The following is a 27,068-nucleotide window of genomic DNA, read 5'->3' as shown; positions in this document are numbered from 1 at the left end:
GAGCAATGAAGCGAGGAATAGGGAGGACTTCCCGGACAGGTACTTCACCTCTCTGCTGGCAGGATGCGACGTGGTTGTTTTCACCTCGTTTCTTCCCACTAATATTACCAACTCAGGTAAATATCCACATATAATTAATGTCAACACTTGTTTTGAGTAGTGCTGTGTTAGTCAGGTCTTTGACGGAGGAGTTTAAACACCGCTTTCGATAGAATGACTAGTAAGACTTCGTCGTGACATTTGGTGGCCAACCAGTGCCTGAAAGCAGGACCGCATTAAAATGGGGAATTAATTAATAAGGCGTTACTGTACATATATGTTTTGCATGCACGGCTTCGACGGTAACGTCGGGAGTATTGCTCTCTCTCTTCCTGGAGAATTGCAGCGTTGGCAGTTCGCCGTGTGAATTTCACAGAGGTATCGTTTTAAACTAGACACCTGTGGAGTTTACTCCATTCAAGATCGTTTATTAGCCAGTTAGGTAGCCGACGTCGGCGCCTGTCTAGAATGTCTGTTTAGAATAAGAAGCCTTTTTAGAAGTCACCGATGAAACACGTTAAAACACGCATTGCCTTTATTTCAAATTATTATTGCTCTCATATATTTGTTACTTTTTTGTTTTTCTATCCGCTATACACAGTACTTGTTTTTATAATAATAGAAGGTGAGGTCCTTATAAACTGTGGGTACTGTGTTGTTGTTTGAGTTCATGGTGGTAAAGAAAACAGAACGATAGTAATCGAAACAAACAATATAGTCTTACTGGAATGCCTGCCTGATAAAATATGAAATCTGTAATAGCACTGTACAAAATGGATTTAGGGCTCTATCACAGAAAAGTGGATTTTATATAGTTTACAAGTAATTCATCAAGCAAAAGAATTAGCATAACACGAGTTGGTCGGAGGTTAGCAAGCCTAATGTTTGAATTCATAAAAAAATACAATAATAATAATGCTCAAAAACACCAAATGTAAGAATTTACAGTGTCCATGAGGAAACTACATGAAAATCTAAAAATGAAAAGTAACAAAGCATTATATAAGCAGACACAGAGGGACGAATAATAATAAATAAATAGATGTTCAGTTTAAATACTTTAAATATTTTTTATTAAAATAGCACATTTGTATCAAAAGTGTGTGGCATTATAGCATTATCAATGATTGGTATTCAGCATCAGCGAGTACTAAAATATAAGTACTGTACTTGTAATCTGTTTTTAAAAAGTGGTATCGGTGCATCCCGAATGAGAAGGTAGCAGGTGAATTAGTCACAGTGCTGCCAAAGTGTTTTTTCTTCATTACATTTGTGGGCGTCACCATTTAGATTGGCTTATATTTTGTACTGATCTATCATCGTGTCACTCTTAGAGTCCACACCTACTTAAAAGATGTTAAACACACTGCTCTCCGCCTAGACTAATATGCTAGGTAGCCACTTTACTTAGTTGTCATTTCTTATGCTTCTCCCTTGTGTACAAATAGTGTGATTAAAAAGAATAGCCTAACTGGATGTAATTCATGTTTTGTTGCCATAGCAACAAGTCATAATGTGAAGCATGAAAGCTATCTTAAATGATTGGCTGTTGATGTCTGCATTCAAGCCTCACAGGCATTACATTGAAATCAAGCTTGTTGTTAAAAATATGCCTGCTCAGCGCTACACTCTGTGGAAATGATGTCAGAGGTCAGATAAGGGGTGTTAAGTGCTGCTGCCACCATATGTTTGCCACACAACAGCTGCTATAGTTTGTCACAAAATGTGGGTGCTAGATAATATTGTGAGTCTGTTTAAGGCAACCCTACTCTCATAGTCTGATAATCAGAGGATCATGCACAGTTTTCACCGGATAAGTCCAGTAAGAAGCTTTGCCACAAGATTCTGGAGGTTTACTGGAGGGAATGTCACAGCTGGCCCATTTGCGAGGACCTCTTTGCAGTCCATTTCTATGCTAATGCGCTGCGGACGATCCAGCTTAAGGTCCATGTACAGCATTGACGCGCTCTTTGTCCTCACTAGTAAGACAATTCAATGCACTAGACATTCAATAAACGCTCAAATGGCTTCATGAGAAGCCGTTTGACTTTTCTCTGTGTCAAAATGTTTAATTTTGTTCTCACCTGATTACTCGATTGGTCGATTGGAAGAATATATTCTCAAAGGCCGATGTATGATTTATGACTCTTGCTCATGACTGGAAAGTCCAGTCTGACATTTCCTCAGGCTGGAACTTGGTTCATCCTGTCTTGGAAACTGACGAACAAAGTAATGATGCTTTCCTGTGTAAAAGTCATGTCACTTTATGGGCCAATCGTAAGTCTTGTTTGCTACTGCATTCAGGTGCAGCTGAATGGAGCACTGGTCACATTTTGCTTCACCTTGACACCTTTCTTCCCTCATGTCTGTCTTGTGACTTTGCTGATGACATAACTTCTTTGCACCTTTAACAGATCACTTAAAAGCGTTTGTGTCATTAATGATTGACACATGTAGGAATTACACTGTTTACAGGTTGCCGATAAACCGCGATGAAATTTCAGACAGCTACTATTACCAGTTCAAATTGTAGTTTTTACCTTGTTTAGTGTCTGAGAGTCATGGTTGTCTTGTGGATTCATACGTTCATTCACCGAGCAACAGCAAATAAACCTAGAAAGAAGAGGAGCGCTATACATCGAAGAAGAAAGCAATAAGGGGACACGACTCAAACAACGAAGCAGACACCAGACATTACGGTGCTACCGTTTCAAATCTCCGCTCATTAGGGCCTCACAGTTATCGATGTGGTTTATAAAACAGTAATTGCTCAGTTGAGGCCATCCTAGCAATCAGTTAGTCAAAGCTTATTTTCAAGTTCTGAAGCTTGCAAAAGTGAGTAAAAGTTCAAACATGCATGGGAAAGCTTCTCAAGGTGCCTGCCGAATGTTAAGTTATGTGAAAGGGAAAAAAAAAGGGCGGAGCCTGTTATGCAATGGGGCTGGTTTTACAGACCACTGATGATGCCAGTCAGCCGCACTGTAACATGAGTGTGAGAACTCAGTTGAGCTAACTTAAGCTTTTTCAAGTGTATTGTTTCTATGATGTCTGTGTTTAGAGTCTAAGCTCCGGTGTGGATTCGGCATGCTTTTAGACGCGCTTGCTATGCTGTTTCGAAGCACATTCTTTCCTGTTGATGACTCACCCGCTGGGCATTGGCCCTGAGGGAGGCCCCGAGATAGCGCAAAATAGCACACACTCACTTAAACCATTACCCTGTTTGCATAGGGTGTATCGACCTGCAGCATATTAAGTGAACGCAACACAATTTGCCATGTGTACAAAACCCTGAACACTCCCTTGTCAGCCATTTTGGGATGCATTCTGTTGTGCAGGTCGCCACGTTCACTCCACAGTATCATGCACACACGGGGCGTGGCTAGGAGAACGCTCATGGCGCTGCAACAAAAGCATGAACAAACACAGCCCTGTTGGGGCATGTGTGGCAAGAGGAGAAATGTCTGTTGTATCACAGTGAGAAGCTGATTTTCCCCGGCTCATCTCGTATAGAAAAATGAGTAAAGCACAACCAAGTTATTATTCCCAACAAGAACGCCACGCTTTAATCATTCTGTTTTTAGGCAGGACTGCTTGCCACTCAGCCACCTCGCAGCTCAATTTTAATGTCCTGACTTGGTTAAAAGAAGTGCACCTTTATTAGGGATGCCATTGCTTCCTGTGTTTGAATCTTTCTGGTTGCCTGCGCACATGATGACATCATCATAAAAAGAGCATGGCCTTTCTGCTCTGCCCTCACATGAGTTTCTCCTAACCTTTCTCGGCAGCGCCGACTACCGTTGCGTGACCTTCAAAGGTCAAAGCTCTCGGCTGCTCCACTCTGATCCCCAGCGCGGGACTTGACACACAAAAAAGGGGACGAAGATGACGTCACCATCGCCAACTCACAGTGACAGTAGTGGCTCTTCGAAGCTGGATAGTAACCAGGTGAGTTTTTTTTTTTCCTTTGGTCAACAACATGCATTTGCTGCCGATTAAATGTTTTGTATAACCGAAAGTATGTGCTTTATTTTGCCCGGTTCCCCTACAGGACAGTTGGGAAATTGTTGAAGGGCTCAGGGGAGCTCCTGCCGTCATGCAGCAGCCCGAGCCCCAGCAGGGTTTCCTGTTAAAGAGAAGGAAATGGCCTATGAAAGGATGGCACAAGGTGAGCGCCTCATAAAACTGGGTTGGCGGTTGTTAGCCGAAAAGTCACCGCAGTGTGCTCGGAGGCCTCCATGTCAGTCTTGCGCCCATCTAAACACGGTGGCACCTTAACATATGAATGCCCCAACTAATGCAAAATGAAAACACTAGCGAGGAGCACGGAGCAGATATTAATGCGTTGTCAACGGGAGCTGGAGTCGGCCACGCCCCCCATAGAGGACCATGAATACTCTTCTGTGCTACTGAGTGTGTTTTCTTTCATTTCAATGATTTGATATATGAATCAGTGTGGTCAAAATTACTGCTGGAAAGCCCCCATATATCTCACCTGCCATATTGTGATGTCTCTGGTTATTTTTCCATTTATTTCCTTCCTTCCTGTCACCCTGACTAATCCTCTTCCTCCTCCACCCCTCTTTTTGTCCACGCTCATCAGTACCATTTACCTGAAAACTACGACCTTACACCAGTACCGGTAATTCCCAACTCCTGCGACGCAGCACATTAGATGTGCTATGGGAAATGATCCAACTTTACTTCATTGATCCTAAAGTTACTATTTACTACAAATAAGATATCTCTGTTCCTCTGTCTATACTAGCAGTGTGTTGGCAGACAAAACAATTAAATGAGCTTCCACGAAATGGTTGGTAAACGCCGACTTTTAATATGCTGAATATTTTCCTTCATAGACTTCAATTGACCTGACGTGGAGGCGTTGAGTCGTAACCTTTTCAGCGCTGTGATTTGGTTTGCTTTCAAGCTGTGGTTTTACAATCGGGTCAAAGGAAGTGTGTTTTTATACGCGCAAAACTCCACACTCTCTTCATGTTTGCGACAATGGTTGACCTATGTACATTCTACACAATATCCTTGAAGAATTTGTAACATTTCTGTTGTGTTTCACCATTTAGAGATTTTTTGTGTTGGACAAGGGCATCCTGAAGTATGCAAAGCATGGCACAGATGTGAGTATCTCCTTACTACCCTGTTATTGTTGTCATTTTTTGTATGCTAACACACACGTTGCGTAATTGACAGCTGAGAAAGGGAAAGCTTCATGGTTGCATCGATGTTGGCCTTTCCGTCATGGCAATCAAGAAGTCAACCATGTGCATTGACCTGGACACCGAGGACAACATCTATCACCTAAAGGTACCATTGAGGATCACGTTAAACACTCCCGCAAAGAGGGCCACCCGTGACATAATTCACTTCACCAGTTGTTTGCTACTCTATTTGTGGCACCCAGACAAAGTCTCCCGAAGTGTTTGAGGACTGGGTGTCCAAGCTGCGTCATCACCGCGTGTTTCGGCAGAATGAGATCTCCTCGTATCCTCATCCTCACCACTACCACGCTCACACCTTGTCCTCACCCTCCCTCAGTGACTCCATAAGGAAGGTAAGTTGTGTTCGTGCAGCATGATTTGTGGAAAATGGGCAATTGGCAAAGGGTAGACGTCGTTTGAAGTTGTGTTTTATGCCCCTCTCACACAGAGGGCTTCTCTCCCGAAGCAGATGTCGATCCATCAGGCCAAGGTCAGCTCTTGGCTCCAATCCTCAGAGGACATGAACAAGTGTGCCAAAGGTTTGTTTTACTCAACTCGTCTTTATCCATTTTGGCACCTAAACGTCACAGGAAATCATTAAAAACATTACTTTACAGTGGAACCTTGTACACAAACTTATTAACACGTCTTCCAAGTCTTTTTTTTGTGAAACAAAGCAGTTTCCCCCATTAGAATGAATAGAAATATAATTAATCCGTTCCAGCCCCAGAATCAAGCCGCCTTGGAGCATAGAGCTAGGAGTTGCCATTTTAGATTGTGTTTAGATTTTAATGATGGCAATGATGTCATTTACTTAGATTTGGAAGACTGTGAATCCTACCTACTAGAACTCAACCTGCTGCTGAGGAGCATGGAGGTCATGCATCGCACATACTCGGCCCCATCCATCAGCGCACTACAAGTAAACATGCCACGTACACTCTTTGCGCAGCTGCGATGAAACGAGCATCAATTTAGGATTAGATCAATCAGATTGGGTTCACTACTCTACAAATGTCATTATCTTGTGTAACCACAGTCATCGACTTCTGATATCGCGAAGAAAGAGAAGAGGACAAAGAAATGGCGATCCAGGAATAGCAAAAATAGCAAAGTAACAACCCAGGTAAATTGTATTTTGTTGACTATTCATTTGGGAGGATTGGCGTCCATACTCTCATGTATTTTTCTTCTTTCTCCCGCCATTAAGATGCCTCAAAACAATGCCTCCAATCTCAATCTCCCAACTATGGAGGCCAACAGCCAAGAGATATGCCCCGAATCTCCGGACTCTCCCATCGAGGTTTCTCGTATGCAAGAGAACTTCAACAGGCTAGCAAACAACAGTGAGTCTGTTTCTGAGATTTTCCTCCCATGACATAGAGAAAAAAAAAATATAAAAAAATAGATCAATATGCGTTTTCCTCTTTGTGTGTGTCATTTTAATAACATTGTGCTATGTTTCTGTTTCTTTGTCCCAAGTCCACAGCACACTGAAATCAGCATATAGTTCCCTGTCGGCGGAAAGGGACAGATTAAGGCAAACGATTGAAATGCAAGCTCCCCAGCCAATGCAGGTTACGGCCTTGAAGAGCGCCTATGGCTCCGTGAGTGACACGCTACACCTGAGCACAGGCGCTTATGTGATTACACGATAAACGCTGCCTGGAATAATTCTCTGCTGACTTTTACCATCCAACCAGGAATGTCCAGATGAAGGCCATTCTTTGGTCCACCAGGCCTCAAACGAAAGCAAAGCATCAATCCCTGAGTCGATATCAGAGTTCTACGACGCGCAGGAATACCTCCTCTCCTCGTCCTCCTCTGAGAATGAGGTGATGCTTGAGTGACTTCATGAGCCCTCGACTCTTAATACTGGTCTTTGCACTCAAGTCACTGTTTTATTATTCAATCGCACATAGGGCTGGGTGATATAACCTTAAAATACAATCTCAGATTTTTATTTTGGGATTTGTGTCGATATTTCTCAAGCAAATGAAATCAAAACATGTCCAGCAGGGGGCACCAAACTGAGAGCTACTTATTGCGTACTAATTCAAGGTAGGAGACAGATCAATAACAATACGCAACACTTGTACAAATCTCTGCAAACAACGTGAAAACGATTCCGCTTATGTTACAAGTAAAATTGCTGCTCTTTTTTGCAGCAGAGTTCCAACAAATCACTTTTGAACCTCATTAAAAGTATTAAGAACCGAAGCACCACTGGCACAACCGTCTGATGTTTAAAGTCATTCAGTATTTTTGTAGAAAGTTTTCTAGTTGTTCCTTCTGGTTGTCTGCTGATCTTTCACTATTGCTCGTCATCAGCTGTCCGACGATGACTCGTACATCAGTGACGTGAGCGACAGCATTTCCGTGGATACCTGTAGCAATGGAGGGGCCAGTGAGAGACACAATTCGGGTACATGAAACACAACAGTGCTGTTTGTATGCATGAGTCCACCGCATCAAAGGCAAACAGAACCTTTCCATTCTGTTCAAGAGAAGACTAGCTTGTCTGCTTCCATCTCTGTGTGTGACTAATCCTCTTGAGTGTTTGTTTTCAGAGACTGATAACATTGATTCATATTTAATGAGTGTTGAACTCAGTCAACACTGATAGGCATGTGGAACAAATCCGGAAAGTGGACGATGGTGTCATTTAAATGAGGGTATTCTAGATGAGCTAACTTGAAAAATAATCATATCCGCCATGGTCTGTGACGAAATATTTAGCAAATACTCAAGTGCAACAATATTTTAAAGTGTAGGCAATTTGGCATCTGAGTTTACTTTTGAATTTCTTCTGGTTTTGACAAACATTCAAGCAGCCATTCATTAATTTCTCAACGCCTCCACCCGCCAGTGAGCAGTGTTGGCTCTGTGGTTCGCCGCCGCACCACGCTGCCCTCTCCCAGCCCCCCGTGTAGCGTGAGTCTGTGGAACATCCTCAGGAACAACATCGGCAAGGACTTGTCCAAGGTGGCAATGCCGGTCCAGCTGAACGAGCCGCTCAACACCCTGCAGAGGTTGTGTGAGGAGCTGGAGTACAGCGAGCTGCTGGACACAGCCAACAAGACCTCCAACCCTTACCAGCGCATGGTGAGAGGAGACAACTTCCATTTGAAATGTGACAAGTAAGATTTGATTACGTCATTCCTTAATGCGCCGCCTTTCTTTTTCTACCTAGGTGTATGTTGCTACATTTGCGATAACTGCATACACTTCTTCCTACTATCGAGCTGGGAGCAAACCTTTCAATCCGGTCTTGGGAGAAACATACGAGTGTGACAGACCCGACAAGGGCTTCAGGTTCATAGGTGAACAGGTATGTTTGACGCTGGTCATTTTGTTTGTGTTTGACTTTGGAATGTCGTACAAGTATCGCTTTGTCATTGCCTCAGTGATGCTACAGTAATCTTAAGTGATTGGTTAGATGCAGTGAGTCATTCTAGTTATCTGCCTGAGTAACAACAGCACCCTATTCCTGTTTTGTGACACATTGTCTTTGACTACATCCACCTGACAGGTTATTCAGTACAGTAATTAACTTTTTTTTTTTTTAATCCCTATCATCACTTTCCCATTTTATTTGCCCAGGTGAGCCATCACCCACCTGTGTCAGTATGTCACTCGGATTCAAAGAACTTTTCTTTTTGGCAAGGTGAGTTTGAGGAACCTCTGTTTCTTTTATGTAACATTCTGTTGGTTATAGTTTGGTTAAAATTTGTGTTAAGAGCAGTTATGTTTATTTATGAAGACTTTGCTTTGTAGCCTCTAGAAATTTGATTTGATTTGTGAACCTTAACAAATTGTTCCATTCCTTTTTAGATGTCCGGTTGAAAAATAAATTTTGGGGCAAATCCATGGAAATAGTTCCAATTGGTACTACCAATGTCACACTGCCTTCGTAAGTCATTTACTTTTTTTTTTCTTTTTGTGTGATGCACACAACCTTCCTGCCACACAAATATAAACCACCACGCTTTCCAGTGTTTTTGAAACTGTAATTGTATGTGTTTGGTAGGTTTGGGGATCATTATGAGTGGAACAAAGTGACATCCTGCATCCATAACATCCTCAGTGGGCAGCGTTGGATTGAACACTATGGAGAGATGACCATCAAAAATGTCAACAGTGACATTTGCGCGTGCAAAGTCACATTTGTCAAGGTCAGACGGTACAGAGTGACTCCTTTGAGTTATTTACATTTTGTCATTGTGCACTGCTTAGTGTCCTTGTATTTTTATATGTTCACAGCACCATCTGTTGACGAAAGATGGAATTAAAAAAAAACAAAAACAAGTATTAGCGTAAAATCAAATCCTTTCATGTACAGTTATGACAGGACAGTGCTCAAAGTTCTTTGTTTTTGACATTTTATTCTCCTTTTATCTTTTTCAGGCAAAATCGTGGAGCTCCTCTGTCAATGAGATAGAGGGTGTGGTGACTGATTCCAATGGAAAAGTTGTGCACTCCATTTTTGGAAAATGGCACGAGTCAATTTTTCAGGGAGACCCTCCCTCTGCCACATGCATCTGGAGAGCAAGTGAGTCGAGGGCCATTTTACAAAAAGGAAGGTTGCTTCGACCTTACAATGACGTCATTCAGTACATGCGGATTTGTTTGTGTAGATCCAATGCCAGCGGACCAGGACCAGTACTACGGCTTCACTAAGTTTGCAGTGGAGTTAAACGAGTTGGATCCCACCCTAAGACCTCTACTGCCCCCTACTGATACACGCTTCAGGCTGGACCAGAGGTTAACATCACTTAATTTGCCTTTTAATAATTTTTTTCTTTTCTTTTCTTCTACTTTTTAAAAAAGAAAAAATATATATATATGTATATGTATGTATATGTATATGTGTGTGTATATATATATATATATATATATATGCATATATGTGTATGTATGTGTATATATATATATATATATATATATATATATATAAATATATATATATATATATATATATATATATATATATATAAATATATATAAATAATATGCTTGATGCCTCACACAAAGTAGTAAACAATATAAACCTTCCACTCGATTGAGTTAACTCTCTTTGGCCTTTTTGTTCAGGTTCTTGGAGGAGGGAAACGTGGAAGGAGCTGAAGAACAGAAGCAGAGGATAGAGCAGCTCCAGAGGGAGAGGAGGAAAGTGCTGGAGGACAACAACATGACCCACCAAACACGCTTCTTCAAGTATGTGCGCCGCTATACTTGTGTGTTACGATGCACAATCAGTCTTGTGCACATGTGTTTTTTTCACCCACATGACTACGAGATAATATATGCACATGCTACTGTGTCACAAGTGATAGTCTGGTAACGCCTCGAGCCCCATTTGTTCGACAAAGCATACATTCGGTAACAAGACACACGCTGTAGATGCATTTTCATCCCCCTATGATTTATTGATAAATAAATTGAAGTTATACTTGTCATATTAATAGTACTATGTCCTGTTTACGTGGCTTGTTTTGAGCTGGAGAAATCAGAGCTGCAGAGTAATTTGAAATATTAATAGTTCCGAAATGCAAAACTCTTACATACACACTGCTATATGATACGCGTAACCAATTACAGTAAGGTCAAACCCGGAAAAACTCCTGGGGTGTAGAAAATTAAATCTGTGGACATTTTGAATTGCATGGTACAAACTTATAATCACATTTCAACAACACTCCGACATAATATTCATATATTTAGAATTTGCAAATTTGCCTATTGTAGATATTTTGGGGGGAGGAACCAATCCTCCCCATTTGCTGGCAAATGTTGAACCGACTATTGGATGAGTTAATTTACCTAATGTGCATCAATAATTTTAAGTTTGAAGATGATTGCTAGTCACGTGGTTTTGGCCTCTCTTTTTAACATTGGCCAATTTACAGAGGCCTTAGGATCCACCCACCTGCTGCTCAGTGGTGCAGTGAAATGTTTGGCCAACCAGACGACAGTCCTCAAACGTCTGCGCCAGTCAGAGCGTATGAAAATAAGATGGTAGTGGATGGCAATAGCTGTTTCTCCAATGGCCGCTAGCCTTACAATATTCAGAGCAACTGGACCGCCAGACTGCTGATGAAGAACGAGGCGAATGGCGAGAAGTCGCGCTGTTGTCTGCAAAATGAAATGTTATGCCCATATAATGTGTGGGCAACAACAGTTTGATAACAAGGACAGACTATGGCCGCACTACAAGCGTGTGGAAATATTTGACCAAAAATGAGAGTGGAAGCACGGTCACTTGCAAAATATGCAAGTCTAACTGCAAATGCAATAAAAGTAGTTGAAGAAAAAAAAACACGGAGGGCTCCCAACTAACAACAACAATTTGTGTAATGGTATAAAGTCAAAAAAAAATTGACTTGACTTGACTGGTGAGTTGTATTTTTAATCATTTGTTTTTATGTTTTTCTATGACAGTCTGTGGCACAAAACTTTGAGTAATTCAATTCTTACTAGTTAATGTTTTTGTGTTTATGTCAAAGCAATTGCAGTATTGCTTTGGCACTATCCGGTGTCATTTCTTACTGAAGTGAATTGTTAAGATTAGTTTGACAAAAGTAGTTTTTCGATGCCTTCTTGTTGCATCTATAGATAATTACATCCAGCCATCCATTAGAGTATTGTATAAATTTTGGGGGGGTGTCAAGTGCTCTGATTTTCTCTATTCACGGCAGGGCTCATCCCTATCTTCCATACATAAAGGTTTACTGCAATTTCACCTAATGAATCAAGAAAATATCTTATAACAACTTTGATTGTGTTAACAGGAAGTCTGAAGATGACACATGGGTGAGCAACAACTCATATTGGGAGTTACGCAGAGACCCTGGCTTCACTAAAGTGGACTTCCCTGTGTTGTGGTGACCTCTGGATTCAACTGTCATTCATTTGAACTGCAAATTATCAAAAGAGGGAAGTAGAAAACTGAAGTTAGATGGTCCTCAAGTGGCCCTGATCAGTGTCACAGTAACCAAACCAACATGGCCTTCCTGTGCCTCTTTTAGGAACCAGCAGACTGTTTTCCTATTTTAGCACAATCTTTATCATGTACATGATTGTCTCATCTCAATTATTATTTACACTTTGTTCGTGTAGACTCAAGGTATACTGTATAACATAATTTTATAGATCAACATTTACCAAAGTGCCTTTTACTGCAGTGCTGCACCCACTCAACTGCTGTCACCGTTATTTTAAAAAAGACTTTCAAATATCCTGCGCCAAGGGAAGAGGAAATGGCCACAGGACTGTTAAAAACAAACCAAAAAAATAATAATAACCCAGATTTTTAGTCACCAGATTTGGGGATCACTCAAGAAGAAGGAGCTTATTAGATGTTCCTATTTTCAAAGAGTGACTTTTGCTCTGTGGTATCCAGCCTCATCATACCGTGGATGGACAATAATCCCAAATTAAAAAAAAAAAGGCGATGGTGCTTTAAAAGTGATAATAAACAACACTAAAGATCTACAACTTTTTATTGCTTTGTGTTTTTGTGTCTTTAAAAGAGATCAAACTTAATGTGGCATATGAATGAATACGCTTTAAGATCACTGCCAGCCAGACAACATCATGAAAGACAACATGACAACTCTTGCAGGTTTGGACACTCCATCCGTGTCTGAAATGTATTTGCAAGTATATTGATCAATAAAGATGTATGCTTTTGTATATTGGGTCGACTGGCACAGCGTAATGACGCTTTAAAAAATTCTGACATTAGTAGTCGACAATGTGATAAATCAGTTTCACTATGTTTATTGTGGTTTTAGGTAGAACTGCGCCGCATTATCGTTCATGAGAAGAATGTTTTTAGGCGCCCTTTTGTCCTCAGATTATTCTTACATCAAGTGCACCTAATGCTGTGGCATTTGACTGTTTCTACCAGTCAAGTTGTTTTCTTCAGCCAATATTCACATCACAGCAACAGAACAAGTTGCAGAGAATAGGATGAGATCATTTTAAGAAGTATCTTGTGTAGTTCGCAGGCCGGCTGGGTGGTTTGTGATCTCAAAATTTCCACCTGTCTATGCTCCATTTTCTTTGTGACTCAAATTGTGGTGCCAGCAGAACCACAAAAATCCCCCACAGTTTAGTCAAACAGCATACCCACATTACATAACGATATTTACTTTACACCTTTTTATACAAAAAAAAAAAAAAAATTGAATGAGGCATGTCAGCTCATGTCTTGCAAATGAAAACACACGAAGCTGCCTGTGTAATTGATTCCAGTTGAGAGACTCCAGTGGGAGGAGGCACAAGTAGCCTGGAAAGCGTCATTTGCCAGTCCTTTCACGCCACCATTCTGCTGCTACCACCGTTTTCTAATAACTCCCAAAGTGAGCAAACTCTTTCTAATAAGCCCAGTGGACAACGACTCGTTCGCCTCGTTGACATTGAACTTGAGAACAACGCCATCGCGGTGCTTGAGCGGCGACGTCACAATCTTCTAGGACTTGCAATGTAAGTAATCGATAACTACTACTTTAACGTTCCTTTGGCTGAAGGCAAGCGTACATGTGTGCTCCTCGATTCGTTTCTCGCTTTTGCTAAGGGACTGTTATGTGATTTAATTTGGAAATCCGAGTCATGAGTTTAGCTTTGGATCGCGGTGGTACTCTTGGAGGGGCTGCCAGGAACAGCGCACGCGCGCGTGTTGCAGGAAGGTCGCCAAGCACTTTTTTTTTCAACTTCATGTGCTTCTAATTTAATGTTTCCAAGTACAAGTCGCATTTGAAAGTGGACCATTAAGAACTGTATTAACAGATTTCTCAGTTGAAAATACCTCATCGTGCAGGGGCGGATGGCGTGCGTTTGGCACCTGGGCGTTGAGAGGGGGACTTCCTCGACTTCATCCAGATCTTTAAAAACATCAAATATCATGTGGCAATTACAGCAACCATCAATACTATACAACACAACCATATGACGCAACTGTGCCAAAATCATTAGTTATCTAATGATAACATGACAAAAACAAAACATTAAATCAAAATAGAACATACTCATCATAGATTAAACGCGTGCAGATGGCCACATGATTTACGACTCGAACTTGCTTTACAATGACCAGCCAATCAGAAGATGGAATAACGTTTATGTGGATTACATCATCATAACAGCACATAGAGGCTAAAATCTGATCAGATGAAATACTATTATCCACCTGTACTGGAAGCAGTGCAGCAAAGACAAACACCACAACAGGTGAGAGTAGACCATTGATCAAATATTATTGATTCAGACTCATTACTTCCCACCACTGATTGAATCTACTGTATGTGGTGGGAAAAAGCAAACATCCATTCGTCCTTATTAAAATCATGGAGCGCTGGAGCCTATCCCAACTCGTCTTCAATTAACCTACCAGGCATGTTTTTGGAATGCGTGAGGAAGTTGGAACCACTTGATCACCTCGCTGCTTGTTGCTAATATCCAATATTCAATCAAACAGTGAGACTAAGTCAGTCCAACAACATGCATTAGTTCTTGTGGTGTATGGGCGTAACAAAAGCAGGCATATTTAGTCGGAAAGTAAGAAGCTACAGCGTTGGGGTTTGTGTCAGAATGGATGACCGTATTTGTTTACCCTCCAGGGGGAAACAGTTCATGCTGTTGGTTTCACGCTCAGACAACTTTCTTTTCTTTGACTTTAACATTCCAACACAAAGTGATGTAGCTCAAACTGCCATCAGCTGACTGTTTTACTTATTTGGCCTTTGAAATATGAGACGGCAGAAGTATTGCATGTGTTTAGTTTTATCTGACTGTATTAACAGGGAACATTGGTTGTACTGAGGTTGGAGGATTTGGAGGTTGGTTTGATTTTTGTTTTTGTTTTTATCATATACCTCTGTGAAACTTTGGGGGAAAGGCTATTAAAATTGCATTTAGCTCTTTTGTGTCCTCTTTCTTCCAACAGATCAAGAAATGTTCTCCAAGGCTACAGCCAACTTTGTCCGTCAGGTTGACCCGGAAGGAAGCCTCATCCACGTATCCCGGATGAATGACTCATCCAAGCTGCTTCCGATGGCTCTGGTGGTCAAACGCAAGCGCTTCTGGTTCTGGCAGAGGCCTAAATACCAACCCACAGATTTCAAGCTCAACGATTTGTTGCTGGGCGGTGAGGGGATTGCACCTGGTAAGCAGGTGTTGCTGACTGTTTGTGTTTATTTCTTGACAATAAAAGAACAGTCATTCAAGACCCCGCTGTATCACATTGATTTTTAAAGAGGAAGTCAACCCCAAAATTTCCTGTGCCTTAACTAGTCCAAACACGGCATTCTGATTAATATTGCGTTTGTTAAGCAGCAAATTCCACCAGGCGGCGGCCATTTTGTCACTTCTGTTGACTGAAAATGACGTCACAGTTGCTCAGGGATGACCAATCTTGGCTCACCTGTTTTCTGAAGCTGAGTCATGAGTCTGAATCTAAAAACGGGTGGATTTTACTCCTTAACTCATATTCCACAAACGCAATATTAATCATAATGACGCGTTTAGAATAATGGGGCTGCATAGAACATTTTCGTAATGTATTTAAGTACTTTTTTTTTTTTTTTACAGTGTCCAGCCAAATTCGAATTTAGAATTGCGCTCCTGGACATTGCATTTAATTCCCTTCTCATGTTCCTCTTCTCTTGGAACTCCTTTAGAAGCTCTTCCTTTTTTTAATAAAAAGGCCAAGAAAGAGCAAAACACATTCCTTTGGCTTGTGACGACTGGACTTTTGTGCTGCATATTCCAACTAAATCCCCATTGTACATAGTCATTGCACGTAATACAGCGTTGTGTTATGTAACCGCAGATTTTTGAAGATTTGCTAACACCTAATGTTGTTGTCTGTGTCAGTTGTGTCCAAGAAAGAGTTCCTGACCTACATGGGCAATTTTGGAAACAACCTCACCGGCAAGCTGGACACCGAGGCCGGTTCTGTCGGCGTAAAAGTCGAGGCTCTTGGCTCATCTAAACTCCGTTCGGATTTTGGCAAGCTGAAGAAAGAGGAGGTGGATGTGAAGAAGTTGTTACAGGACTCCAACAAGATGTACTAAATAAGTCATCACATTAGAGTACAATTGACACCAACGCCGACATTCAGTAGTGTCTTGTTACTGTGACTGGTGCGCATCCTCATCATCTCTGTTTTGCATCAGGCTGGTTGACATGGAGCACGTGCTGGTGCAGCAGCTGGAGAAGCGATGCGACGTTCTGGCCCTCGTCAAAGAGAGGATCGTCACCACCGCCGCCTGTATTGTCACGCAGACCAAAAAGGAGCAGTGCGCCTTTCATGCCATGGTGGGACTGTTGGGCAAGCTGGGGGCCAACATTAAAGTGAGTGAACAGTAAATTACTGTGCCCAATTTAAATCTAGCCACGTTGCGTTCATATTAAGTGTGCGTGTGTCATTTCAGATCTGTATTAAGGAGAGCAATGACCTTGAGGCGGACATGGATGTTTCTTTGGAAATCCCGGCTGATGTTGTCATCGCATATAGCATCCTGGAACTAAACATTGAAAAAGACGGTCTCTTCAGTGAGTGTGTGACCACTTCTTCATTCTTGGAAAGTTCAAATAGTTCCCAGAAATGCTTGGAATACCACAAATGATGTTGTCGTTTATTTTCCTCTGCATGATCTGTTGATGTGGTGACAAAACGCGCATGTGTGCATCCGTCCCGTCGCGCATGTCGTTTCAGAGGTATGCCTGCAACCTGGAAAAATCGGCGGCTTTCAGGCCGATATGGTGAGGTTTCGGTCCTCTCAAGACGACCTGGACGTCTTGGATGGGAGCTGCTTTGATGAGAATATTCCAGAAGATCAACTACAACAAAATGGTTTGCTCATAAATCGTACTTCACCATTCACGATGATTTTACCACTGATCACTCTTCATTGCTTTGGTAGAGAAGTGAAACTCAGAAGTTCATCAGTGAATTTTTGCCCGGTTCCCCTTTTTCCCATTGAGACAAATTATGAATGACAAATTATGGGTTTTTTTTTTTACAGGAACTGATGCTTCCTCTCAGATTATAAGGGAATGTCAAAGTAAAAGTAACACAACGGAATTTAAAACACTTTTCTGGCTCCACACTTCAGATTTATCAGTGCTGGGAATTATAACTCATAGATGTCTCTAGTAACTGTAACACAACTGAATCATTCATTGTTGTCTTGTAAATATTTCGCCATGATGGAAAAACACGTGAGATTAAAGTCTAATTTAAAGTCATAATGACTGTTTGAACAAATACGATAAAAGGTTTTTCTCATTTTACACAAACAGCCTAATGGGGCTTTCACTCTTCATTTATTTTGCTCGGCGTTCAAAGAAAATAGCTGCCCAGCTCAAGCTTTCCATATGTGTTGCTGGTTGCTAAGCGACTGAACAGGAAGTGGCCCGGTGCCTCTTCCACCTTGTTTAAATGGGAAATAGGCTGCATCTTGAGTCATTTGCCGCTGTCGTTCTTTCTTAGGATCTCAAATGGAAGATTTCTCTCCACTAGCTGCGCTTTCCCAATCAACTCGCTGGGCCTTGTTTTGCAAACTGCAAGATATTCTGCGGGACAGAGTGACTCTCTCACATCTGCAATGTGCGGTGAGTGAGCCTTCATAACGTGACCACCGGTGACGATTTGAATTCCAAATTTGTAACTTTCAGCTTGAAGAATTGTGCTTTGGCAAAACACCCGACACGGCGGAGCAGGAGACGCTCTCCGAATCTGTCGACAGCGCTTCTCCTTCCTTGCTTGCTGTTCATCTGTTGGTCACTGCCTTGGAAGGTGAGAGGAGATTTACATCCTTAAGCGCACATTCCTGCAAAGCTTTTTCCAGACTGATCTTGAGATCTCTCCTTTTTTTTTTTTGTAGAGTTGCCTGATAAAACCTTGAGCCTCATTTGTGACAGTCAGCCTGACTTCTTTGAGGCCTTCAGCACCCTGGTTAGTAGTTTCAAGAACTGCTTATCATGGTAGCTGACAAAAACAGACATTAGAAGTTTTCATTAATGGATTTTCACACAAATTTTGACCCCCCATGGTGTAGCCGTTATCAGTCATTTTATTGTGAAATGTTTAAATGCTCATGTCGCGTCATTTTTGTGATGCGATGTTGTCCCCTCTTGTTATGCTGCCTTACTGTAAAGCAGCAAGGATGTCATTTGTCCCAGCCGTTCAGCTTTGCTTTTGAAAAGTGTGACTCAAAAATCATTCCTATCAAAATGGAAACCCTAAATTACCCCTTCATCCATCTCTCTTCTCTCTAGTTGAACCTGATGAAGGAGAGCGGCTGTCCTCTCTCCCTCGAGTGTCTTCCTACTCCGCTGTGGGAAGAACACGCTATCCAGCAAGCAAAGAAGCTCCTCAGCTCCATTGGTGTGAGCCTGAGCGTCGATAGCAACCAGCTGTGGTGGGAGATGGGAGAAAAACGTAAAGTGCACCTATTGGTCCTGCGCCTCGGCACATATGGGCTGTCTCTGCTGTGCAGTGGACAAAAACAGGATTTCTTTTCATGTATGGTTTAGGTTCTCTCTCAGTTGTAAAATGAGCTGGCACTGAGTGTTTGTATTCTTGTATTTACAGACCATAACAGTGTTTACCAACCGGTATTGATCCAAGACACATTTTACCTTAGAAATAATATGCACAATCAGAGCCATCTACAGCAGTTTATATTTATATTTAACTTATAAGATATTGATCAATATCTTTATATTATTATGTTGCATGAATGGCAGCTGGTGAATACACAGGTTAAAGGTACGTTTTGCCATCTAATGGAAGAGCATTTAATTCTTCTGCCTGTCTATCACTATATGCCGCTGTCTTAGATAGATGAACAAAGGTACATTTTTGTCGTAGATGGTCATTTTCAGACCAATTCCACGTGATGATTTCTCACAACATACTAACATTCTGCAGCACTGTGGCTGGGAATCACTGGACTATAATAAATATAGTATTTTATTTTTTGGGAGGAAGAAATTATATGTTTCTATAATATGTCAATATAATATTATTGTGGTAAACATGAAATAGGCCACTCATTTTTTTATTTTTTGTTTTATTGGTTTTTATTTACAAAAAGAACTTTATGGGCTCATTCTCAGTAATGCATGGAGAGAAAATGAAGAAGAAAATGAAGGACAAAACCACTGAAGTTATATGGAGAAGTTGTATTTTGTTATTTCTTTACTGTTCCTGTTTTAAAACAGAACATTTTATGGATGCTAATGTCCACTACTACATTCATACTGAAGGTGAAGCATGCTAAAACTTTTACCAGTTTCTTGCCATGATGGTCTACTTGTCTACTTTTATTGAGGCTGCTTTTGACTATAGCTATTGAGAAGACGTTACAAATATTTATCAGAAATAATGAATGTATCTAATTTCATAAAATATAACAAAGTACCATCTACATATTTGTGTTGTGAATTATTTGTTTTATACATTAACTATGACTCCATATCTGAAGGTGACATTTTATGCACTTAAATTTCTTGATTGACGAATTATAGTTTTTAAAAAGAACATTGGACTATACAGGTGACCTGAAATAAAGGATTTTATACATTTTAATTGAACTGGAAGTTGTTTTGAATGATCTCAATATGTATGTTGAAACTGCAGGAAAAAAATGTTCACAGGAGGATTAAGGAGTTAAGGTGTCACTCCAATTTAACATTTGGCTGATTGAACATCCTGTGAGGAAAAGGAATTCCAATCAATTTTCTTTGTACCAGGTAACTTTGTGTTCATTGTATTGCAGGTCTCAAGCAAGCTGATAATGTTTCTGACAACTACTTTGCGCTCAACTGCTCATGACTTTATGACTGTGCAGAGGACGCTCAAGGTATATGGATGCAAACACAAACATATTTGTTGTATGCCTTTACATTGTGCAGTATTTCAAGAACAAACAGTGACAGTATTTGTACGCACAGTAGCAAGGAATGAAATACATGAAAGCAGTTATGTGATGAGGACAATACTGTATTCAGAGTATACACATTTTTGAAAGCTTCACCATTCACAATGGATCTAATTTATAATGTACAGTATATCATTGTGTAGTGCGTTATTTTCGTTTATTTTTCAGAAACTGGTTTATATGAGGAGTTTGCATGTTCTCCCCGTGCCTGCGTGGGTTTCCTCCTGGTACTCCGGTGTCCTCCCACGTTCCAAAAACATGCATGGTAAGTTGATTGGACACTCTAAATTGCCCCTAAGTGTGATTGTGAGTGCGGATGTGTGTCTCTGTGTGCCCTGCGATTGGCTGGCAACCAGTTCAGGGTGTCCCCCGCCTACTGCCCGAAGACAGCTGGGATAGGCTCCAGCACGCCCGCGACCCTTGTGAGGATAAGCGGTATGGATAATGAATGAATGAATGGTTTATATAATAAGCCTACTTTTCAAAGAACTAGGAAGTGTTTGGCCCAGTTTGGCCCGCATCCACAGGAGGGCGCTTCTTTTTGTCTTGTGGCCGCGTCTTTCTGTATCTCACCACTTGATGTCGCTGTTTATCCAATTCGTTTAACGTCATACTTTTACGTTGCCTTGCTTCTGACCAATCACAAGTGACGTTGCTTGTATGTCTATATTTTTCAAAATTCATAATTACAAAGTTAATGTGATTTCTCTTTCAAGTCAATGTTTTAATGTTTAAAATCGTCATTTTTCATGTCATCGTCATGTAATTTTTTTTAAGCCAAAGATCTGAAAGCTAACTTCCGCTATCTTCGCGACCGTGTTGTTTCTGACCAATCACAACCCCTTTAGTTTGTTACCAGCCTAACACTGCGCATGCGCATAAGAAGCCCTGCGCTCGAGTTGGAGAGCTAAACAGCTAATCTCACCGGTATACAGGAAATTTTGATTATTTAAATGATTATTTGATATGTACTGTACTTTTATATGTACTTAAATCACAATTAATAACGTGTTTCGCTATATTACCATATCTCAAGGGCTAAATCCTGTCGAATGCGCCATGCTGTTGTCGTTATCGTGTGCTAGCATGTTGTTTTGCTAACATGCTAACATACTAACATACGTCGTTTTTATTTTAAGGACACAAAATGGAGCCCCAGCAGGATGTGCAGCCACCAAGGCAGCAGCCTATGTTTTATATCTGTGGAGGTAACTGTTCTTTTTGCTGCATAACTGTACCGCTTTCCAAATTTACACTACAATTTCCAAATTAATAGATATTTTAATATAGAATTCCAAATTTAAGTCGTACATTCTCCATTTCAACAAATCATTAAATTCCAATCATTTCAATCCAGAGTAAACTCTTCAGCATTCACATGCATTTTCTTTATTATTTTTTATTTTATTTTTTACAAATATTATCATTGTAGTTTTTATGTGTGTGTGTGTGTTTTCAGAGTGCCACACAGAAAACGAAATCAAGGCCCGTGATCCAATCCGGTGCAGAGACTGCGGCTACAGGATCATGTACAAAAAGAGGACAAACCGATGTATCCTTTTGGTGTCTGCATGTAACATGAGCACAGATATGTATGTATGAATAATATCAGTGACTTTCCTTGACTGGTGATTCATAGTGGTTGTTTTTGATGCCCGGTGAAGCGGATCGTTTTTTGTTGTTGTTTTCTTGTGTCTGACCATGCGAATAAATGTGGCAACTCATTGACCCACAATAAACTGCATATCTTCTGTGTTTTCTGTTCTGTAAATTGGTGGCATATTTTCAATTTGTCCAGCAATGCTACATTTATGAACAATTATGATAGTTGGAATTTGTCAAATGCAAAATATTTATAAATTGAAATGTATTTACATATTTGGATGTAATCTTTTAAAAATGAAATGTAATCAGTGTTCTAACAGGGCACACTAGACACAATAACTGTAGGTATGTTGTAAATATCTTTGTTGATATGATATAGTATTGTGTATATATATATTTGTAATCTTTTTTAAATATGTCATCTTTAATATGGAGTTTTTTTTGATTCCACAGACATTTTTCTTGACCATTTGAAAATATTATTTTTTTTAAAATTAAATAAATTTTTCTTGTTGGCCAATTATGTTATTTAAAAATTTAGAGCCGTTTTAAGTTTATTAAAAATGTATATATGTATATTGTATATATACATATATATGTATATATATGTATGTATATATATATGTATATCTACATATATATGTATATATATATATATATATGTGTGTATATATATATGTGTGCATATATATATATGTGTGCATATATATATATGTATATATATATATATATATATACATATATAATTCCACACAAGTGAATAATTGACTTAAATGCATTTTTCATTCATTAAAAAAGAAATTAAAGCATGACCTGAATATTTTCATAATTTTATCATCAACATATACTGGCACTGTATGTTTATTTGCCACAACATTAGGTCCACCGGAACAGTCAATTTGATCTAGTAAATTACCGCAATATATATATTTTTTACATTTTTATATTTTTTAAATACATTTCTAATTTCTTTGGACATTGTCATTCAGTAATTATTTGCACCGTGATTTTAAACATTGCATTTTTTTTTTCTTTTTTCAAGGAGGAACCCACTGAGGGGCGTCCCTCAGTATGCAGCACTGTACAGTCATCTCCCCTCCCCCACACGATGTCACGTCATTGAGGGGGTGTAACCTAGCGGAAACCTCCCATCCAGATGAAGCTGCTGCGGCTTTGAGAGCTCAGGAAGAGGAAGAGGAAGGACGCACTGCAGAGGCGGTGCAGCCATGGGGAACGCACAGGAGAAGCCCCTCGGCAGCAAGGGAGGCGGATCCGGACCAGATCGGACCACCGCAACAGCAGGGGGGGCCACTGAGAATGGGAGCGGATCCAATGGGGTGGCCAATGGGAACGCCGAGGGGATCCTGGCCCCGCCGTGCCTCACGGTGGACGAAAGTTATCTGGATGCCCCGGCTGGCGGTCTCCCGCCCTACCTGGCCCGCATCAAAAACGAGGGCAACTACCTCTTCAAGCACGGACAGTTTGGGGACGCCCTAGACAAGTACAGCCAGGCAATTGACGGATGTGCTCAAGCAGGTCAGATGACAGACACTCCAAATTGTCTTTTGTGTTCAATGAAGACCTGGAAGTTAAAAAGTATTATTAATGTTTTTTCAAAACCTGTTCAAAGACGAAATTGTCTGGGTACAAAACGTGTTAGGTACAATGAAGGAAAACCTAAGATTTTTCCCCAAAACACATACGTCAGGTTTGCTAAAACTCGAGGAGCATCGATTAACTGGCAACTAATCGATTATCAAAATAATCGATCATAATTTATATTCCTTTTTTTTGCATTAAAATGGTCCAAGTACTCTAAATTTAATCTTTTTTTAATCCGATTTATTGACAAAATAATCAACAGATTAATTAATTAATAAAATAATTGTTAGTTGCAGCCCTACTTATGACTCAATTGTCTGTTACCTGTGCATTAGGTTCATTTCACTTTATCGTCGTTAAAGTTGGAAAACATTTAAGTGGTTTTGATGTTTACAAAACTTGTAAAGATCAAAGACTAAAAAGTATTTGTAGTTTACGCAACGCTCTCAAAAAACAGTACGTTAGGTTCATGGAAATGTGAACGCTTGGTTCGCTGAAACCAGAATTGTCGCGAACTTTTGACAGAAACACATTGGATTCACTGAACACCATTGTCTTTGATATTTACCTAACTCAGTATGTTGGTATGTTTAAGACAAATTTGTCAGATTTTTATGTAAACCAGAAAGTTCATTGAAGACTATATTGAGTTTGAGATCTACAAAAACGTAATCACTGACTACTATAAAGTCTTAAGTACGTTTAGTTTACTGGACAAGTTTCTCTTTGATGTTTGCAAAAAATAGGCAAAAGTTTGATTTGCTGATGACTTTTAAAATGTTTTTAGTGTTTACAGAAATATACATCAGGTTGACTGAACTCTATAAATTTTGATGTTTACAAAGGGTCACTGAAAACTATATTTGATATACAGTACTGTATAGTGTTTACGTTTACAAAAACCTGCACTTTAACCAAAAACAAAAGTGCCATTGACAAACTGATGTTCTATCTTGCAGGCATCAGCAACCCAGAGGACTTGTGCATTCTGTACTCCAACCGGGCCGCTTGCTACCTAAAGGACGGAAACAGCGCCGACTGCATCGAGGACTGCACCAAGTACGTACGTGCGTGCTTGCGTGTGTGGCGGCGGATTCAGGGAGGTGACGGACAGTGACCCACGACGGTGTCTGTGATTCTCTCAGGGCCCTGCGGCTGCAGCCGTTCTATCTGAAGGCACTGCTGCGCAGAGCCATGGCCTACGAGTCGCTGGAGCGCTACCGCAAGGCCTACGTGGATTACAAAACGGTCCTGCAGATGGACACCGGCGTGCAGGCGGCACACGACAGCGTCCACAGGTCAGCGCCAACGAGAGACGCTTTAAGATGACAAGGAATGAAGTCAAATTTTCCAAATGAACTACATTTGATCAAATAACTTGAATGTTTCTTTTTTTTTTTTTTTGACTCCGATCAGGATCACCGGGATGCTGATCGAGCAGGACGGGCCCGGGTGGCGGGAGAAGCTTCCGGAGATTCCCGCCGTGCCGCTGGCGGTGCAGCGAGAACACCGCGAGAAGCCAGCTAGCGTCCAGCAGGCTCGAGCTAGGGCGGCCCGGGCCTTGCAGGAAGAAGGTCCGTGCCGTCGCTTTTATATGACCTCTGTGTGTGTGTGTGTTAAAACATTCAGACAGTGTGTAAAATGCGGATTATCAATAATGCAGAAGGGAAGGAGTCACATAGTGTTGTTGTAATGGAACAATCCAGGTCAGGTTTCCTCCTGCAGTGCGCCTGTCACATGACTCGGCTCCTCTGCCAGCACGATGCCATATGATGATTATTATTATTCCTCGCAGCAGGCGGCCAACCACCCACGACCACCCGCGCACCCATTTCGACAATAAAGATTCGAAAAAACTCACACTGCCTGTAAAATCTGGCATTCTTTGACGTTTACGACAAAGCTTAGCAAACTAAAAAGTCACTGTTTGCTATGGACATGTTTTTATTTTTCAGCCAGGCGAAAAGAGTCCCGCTTGAGCGCGTTGAAACATGAAGGCAACGAGCTGGTGAAGCAGGGTCACTTTCAGGACGCTCACCACAAGTACAGCCAATGCCTCGCCTTAAAAGCGGACGACTGCGCCCTCTACACTAACAGGTACAAACTTAGATGAAAGACACAAAATGATAAGAAATACATATTGATATTAAATCAGATGTAACGATTACATTCACACAGGAAATAACCTGAAATCAACAGCGTATAATAAAATGGACATTTTTTCAGTGCACTGATTATTAGTAGTTAAGGAGGCCGATATTCGTTTTTAGTGGGAACATATTGACGTCAAAATAAAAAAAATACAAAATATTTTAAAAAATCAACTCCAGCTCTTAACTAACTCAAATGTCTTTAATCATATTTATTGCAATTATTTACATGAAATAAAACACATTATAATTCTAAATACAATGAGACATTAGCAAAAAGTCAAAAATACATGACTTTTACACAAATGTATCCAGACCAGAAATGAAAATAAATGACACAGTGTACGTTAAAATGATTGCATTAAAAAAATTAAAATATCTCACCCAAAATGAAAATACAAATAAAATCATGTCGAAGCGCGCCCCACATTTCCTGTAAGCTTTCTGAGCCTCCCACAGAGCCATCTGCCTGCTGAAGCTGAGCCGCTTCCAGGAGGCCAAGCAGGACTGCGACTCTGCTCTGCGCCTGGAGCCCGCCAACAAGAAAGCCTTCTACAGACGAGCGCTCGCCCACAAGGCTCTGCAGGTGCTGTGCAAAGTACTTCAAATTGGGACAATGCATCCAGGCCGTGCCTGTAGCATGTACGCAATCCTGAACCGATGTTACGTGCACATCTGCATTTCGGGAGTAAACTAGTCAACACAAACAATTAGCATACGAGCTTAAAATATGTGAATTCATATGTTTTGGGCTCTTACCCGATCTCCACTTGTCCAGGACTACCTGTCAGCCAGCGGTGACCTGCAGGAGGTCCTCCAGCTGGACCCCAACGTCAGAGAAGCCGAGCAGGAGCTACTGGAGGTCACCGCCCTGCTGAGGCGGAGCCTCATGGACGAGGCGACGCACGCGTAGAGTGGTAAGACTCAAACGTTACCTCTGCCAAGGCTATTTTTTTTTTTTACACTACCTGCTAACCTTTGTATACACTGTTCCCCTGCTACGTCACATGATCTGCTCTTTTATGCTTTTTCCAGATGCGCTGAAAAACGTCAAACTTCAGAGGGGAGCAGAGTGTTGTCAACAAAAGGTGGAGTGGAATTCCACTAAAAGTGTTTGGAGTGTGCCTTACTGAGATTTACACCACCGTTGTTACGACGCAAAACGCCAAGTTTGACTACAATTGAGTTTGGAGCAACTCTTGCACAATGGAACCTCAGAAGTGGAATTTTCCGGGTGAATATACCTCAAAAGTGAAACTAAAAGTCCAGTTTGACCATGAAGCTGATTAATTCACGTGTTCCACTTCGGAGGCGCCACTGTAAAGTGCATGCTTGCGATGCAATTTCATTGTATTGAATACAGGATTTTATTAGGTAGCAACAATCTATAAATTATTTTTGACAATATTGCACAACATCAACATGCTGCATGTACTTTATGTAAATAGCACAAGTGTACAAAATAAAAATAAAAAACGACACAACAGACTTCATTTGAGAAATTT

At 40.8% G+C, this 27,068-nt stretch overlaps 4 protein-coding genes across 5 annotated transcripts; all 4 read left to right on the top strand.

Annotated features, from left to right (window-relative positions):
- LOC147132275 (oxysterol-binding protein-related protein 3-like) lies at positions 1 to 12,749 on the top strand. 2 transcript variants are annotated; one of them, XM_086014504.1, is made up of 22 exons: positions 1 to 116; positions 3,825 to 3,984; positions 4,088 to 4,204; positions 5,118 to 5,171; positions 5,245 to 5,358; positions 5,456 to 5,605; positions 5,701 to 5,791; positions 6,071 to 6,174; positions 6,292 to 6,378; positions 6,463 to 6,598; positions 6,735 to 6,859; positions 6,956 to 7,087; positions 7,584 to 7,677; positions 8,122 to 8,357; positions 8,446 to 8,583; positions 8,856 to 8,919; positions 9,087 to 9,165; positions 9,283 to 9,427; positions 9,660 to 9,804; positions 9,890 to 10,016; positions 10,347 to 10,469; positions 12,044 to 12,749. In XM_086014504.1, exons 2-22 carry the CDS (start codon positions 3,922 to 3,924, stop codon positions 12,138 to 12,140), a joined length of 2,421 nt encoding a protein of 806 aa, XP_085870630.1. In that variant the 5' UTR covers positions 1 to 116; positions 3,825 to 3,921; the 3' UTR covers positions 12,141 to 12,749. The 2 variants fall into 2 exon arrangements, with proteins under 2 accessions (XP_085870630.1, XP_085870629.1); XM_086014503.1 differs by having other exon boundaries at positions 6,292 to 6,598.
- A 750-nt stretch (positions 12,750 to 13,499) lies between these two features.
- Positions 13,500 to 19,693, top strand: LOC147132274 (gasdermin-E-like). Its single transcript, XM_086014531.1, has 10 exons — positions 13,500 to 13,742; positions 15,202 to 15,420; positions 16,131 to 16,323; positions 16,433 to 16,610; positions 16,691 to 16,811; positions 16,975 to 17,112; positions 17,752 to 17,873; positions 17,937 to 18,057; positions 18,146 to 18,216; positions 18,540 to 19,693. Exons 2-10 carry the CDS (start codon positions 15,210 to 15,212, stop codon positions 18,795 to 18,797), a joined length of 1,413 nt encoding a protein of 470 aa, XP_085870657.1. The 5' UTR covers positions 13,500 to 13,742; positions 15,202 to 15,209; the 3' UTR covers positions 18,798 to 19,693.
- A 1,342-nt stretch (positions 19,694 to 21,035) lies between these two features.
- Positions 21,036 to 21,950, top strand: polr2k (RNA polymerase II, I and III subunit K). The gene is made up of 4 exons (XM_086014544.1): positions 21,036 to 21,133; positions 21,346 to 21,414; positions 21,666 to 21,758; positions 21,846 to 21,950. Exons 2-4 carry the CDS (start codon positions 21,354 to 21,356, stop codon positions 21,866 to 21,868), a joined length of 177 nt encoding a protein of 58 aa, XP_085870670.1. The 5' UTR covers positions 21,036 to 21,133; positions 21,346 to 21,353; the 3' UTR covers positions 21,869 to 21,950.
- A 614-nt stretch (positions 21,951 to 22,564) lies between these two features.
- Positions 22,565 to 27,051, top strand: LOC147132272 (sperm-associated antigen 1A-like). The gene is made up of 8 exons (XM_086014540.1): positions 22,565 to 23,347; positions 24,373 to 24,472; positions 24,559 to 24,711; positions 24,830 to 24,987; positions 25,369 to 25,510; positions 26,023 to 26,149; positions 26,342 to 26,480; positions 26,599 to 27,051. Exons 1-7 carry the CDS (start codon positions 23,038 to 23,040, stop codon positions 26,474 to 26,476), a joined length of 1,125 nt encoding a protein of 374 aa, XP_085870666.1. The 5' UTR covers positions 22,565 to 23,037; the 3' UTR covers positions 26,477 to 26,480; positions 26,599 to 27,051.
- Positions 27,052 to 27,068: the final 17 nt, after the last annotated feature.

This window comes from Filicampus tigris, chromosome 18 (genome assembly GCF_054856515.1).
Source record: "Filicampus tigris isolate MCC_2025a chromosome 18, RoL_Ftig_1.0, whole genome shotgun sequence".
Lineage (NCBI taxonomy): Eukaryota > Metazoa > Chordata > Actinopteri > Syngnathiformes > Syngnathidae > Filicampus > Filicampus tigris.
The sequence above is the reverse complement of the archived record's forward strand: the minus strand, read 5'-3'. Positions and strand labels throughout refer to the sequence as shown.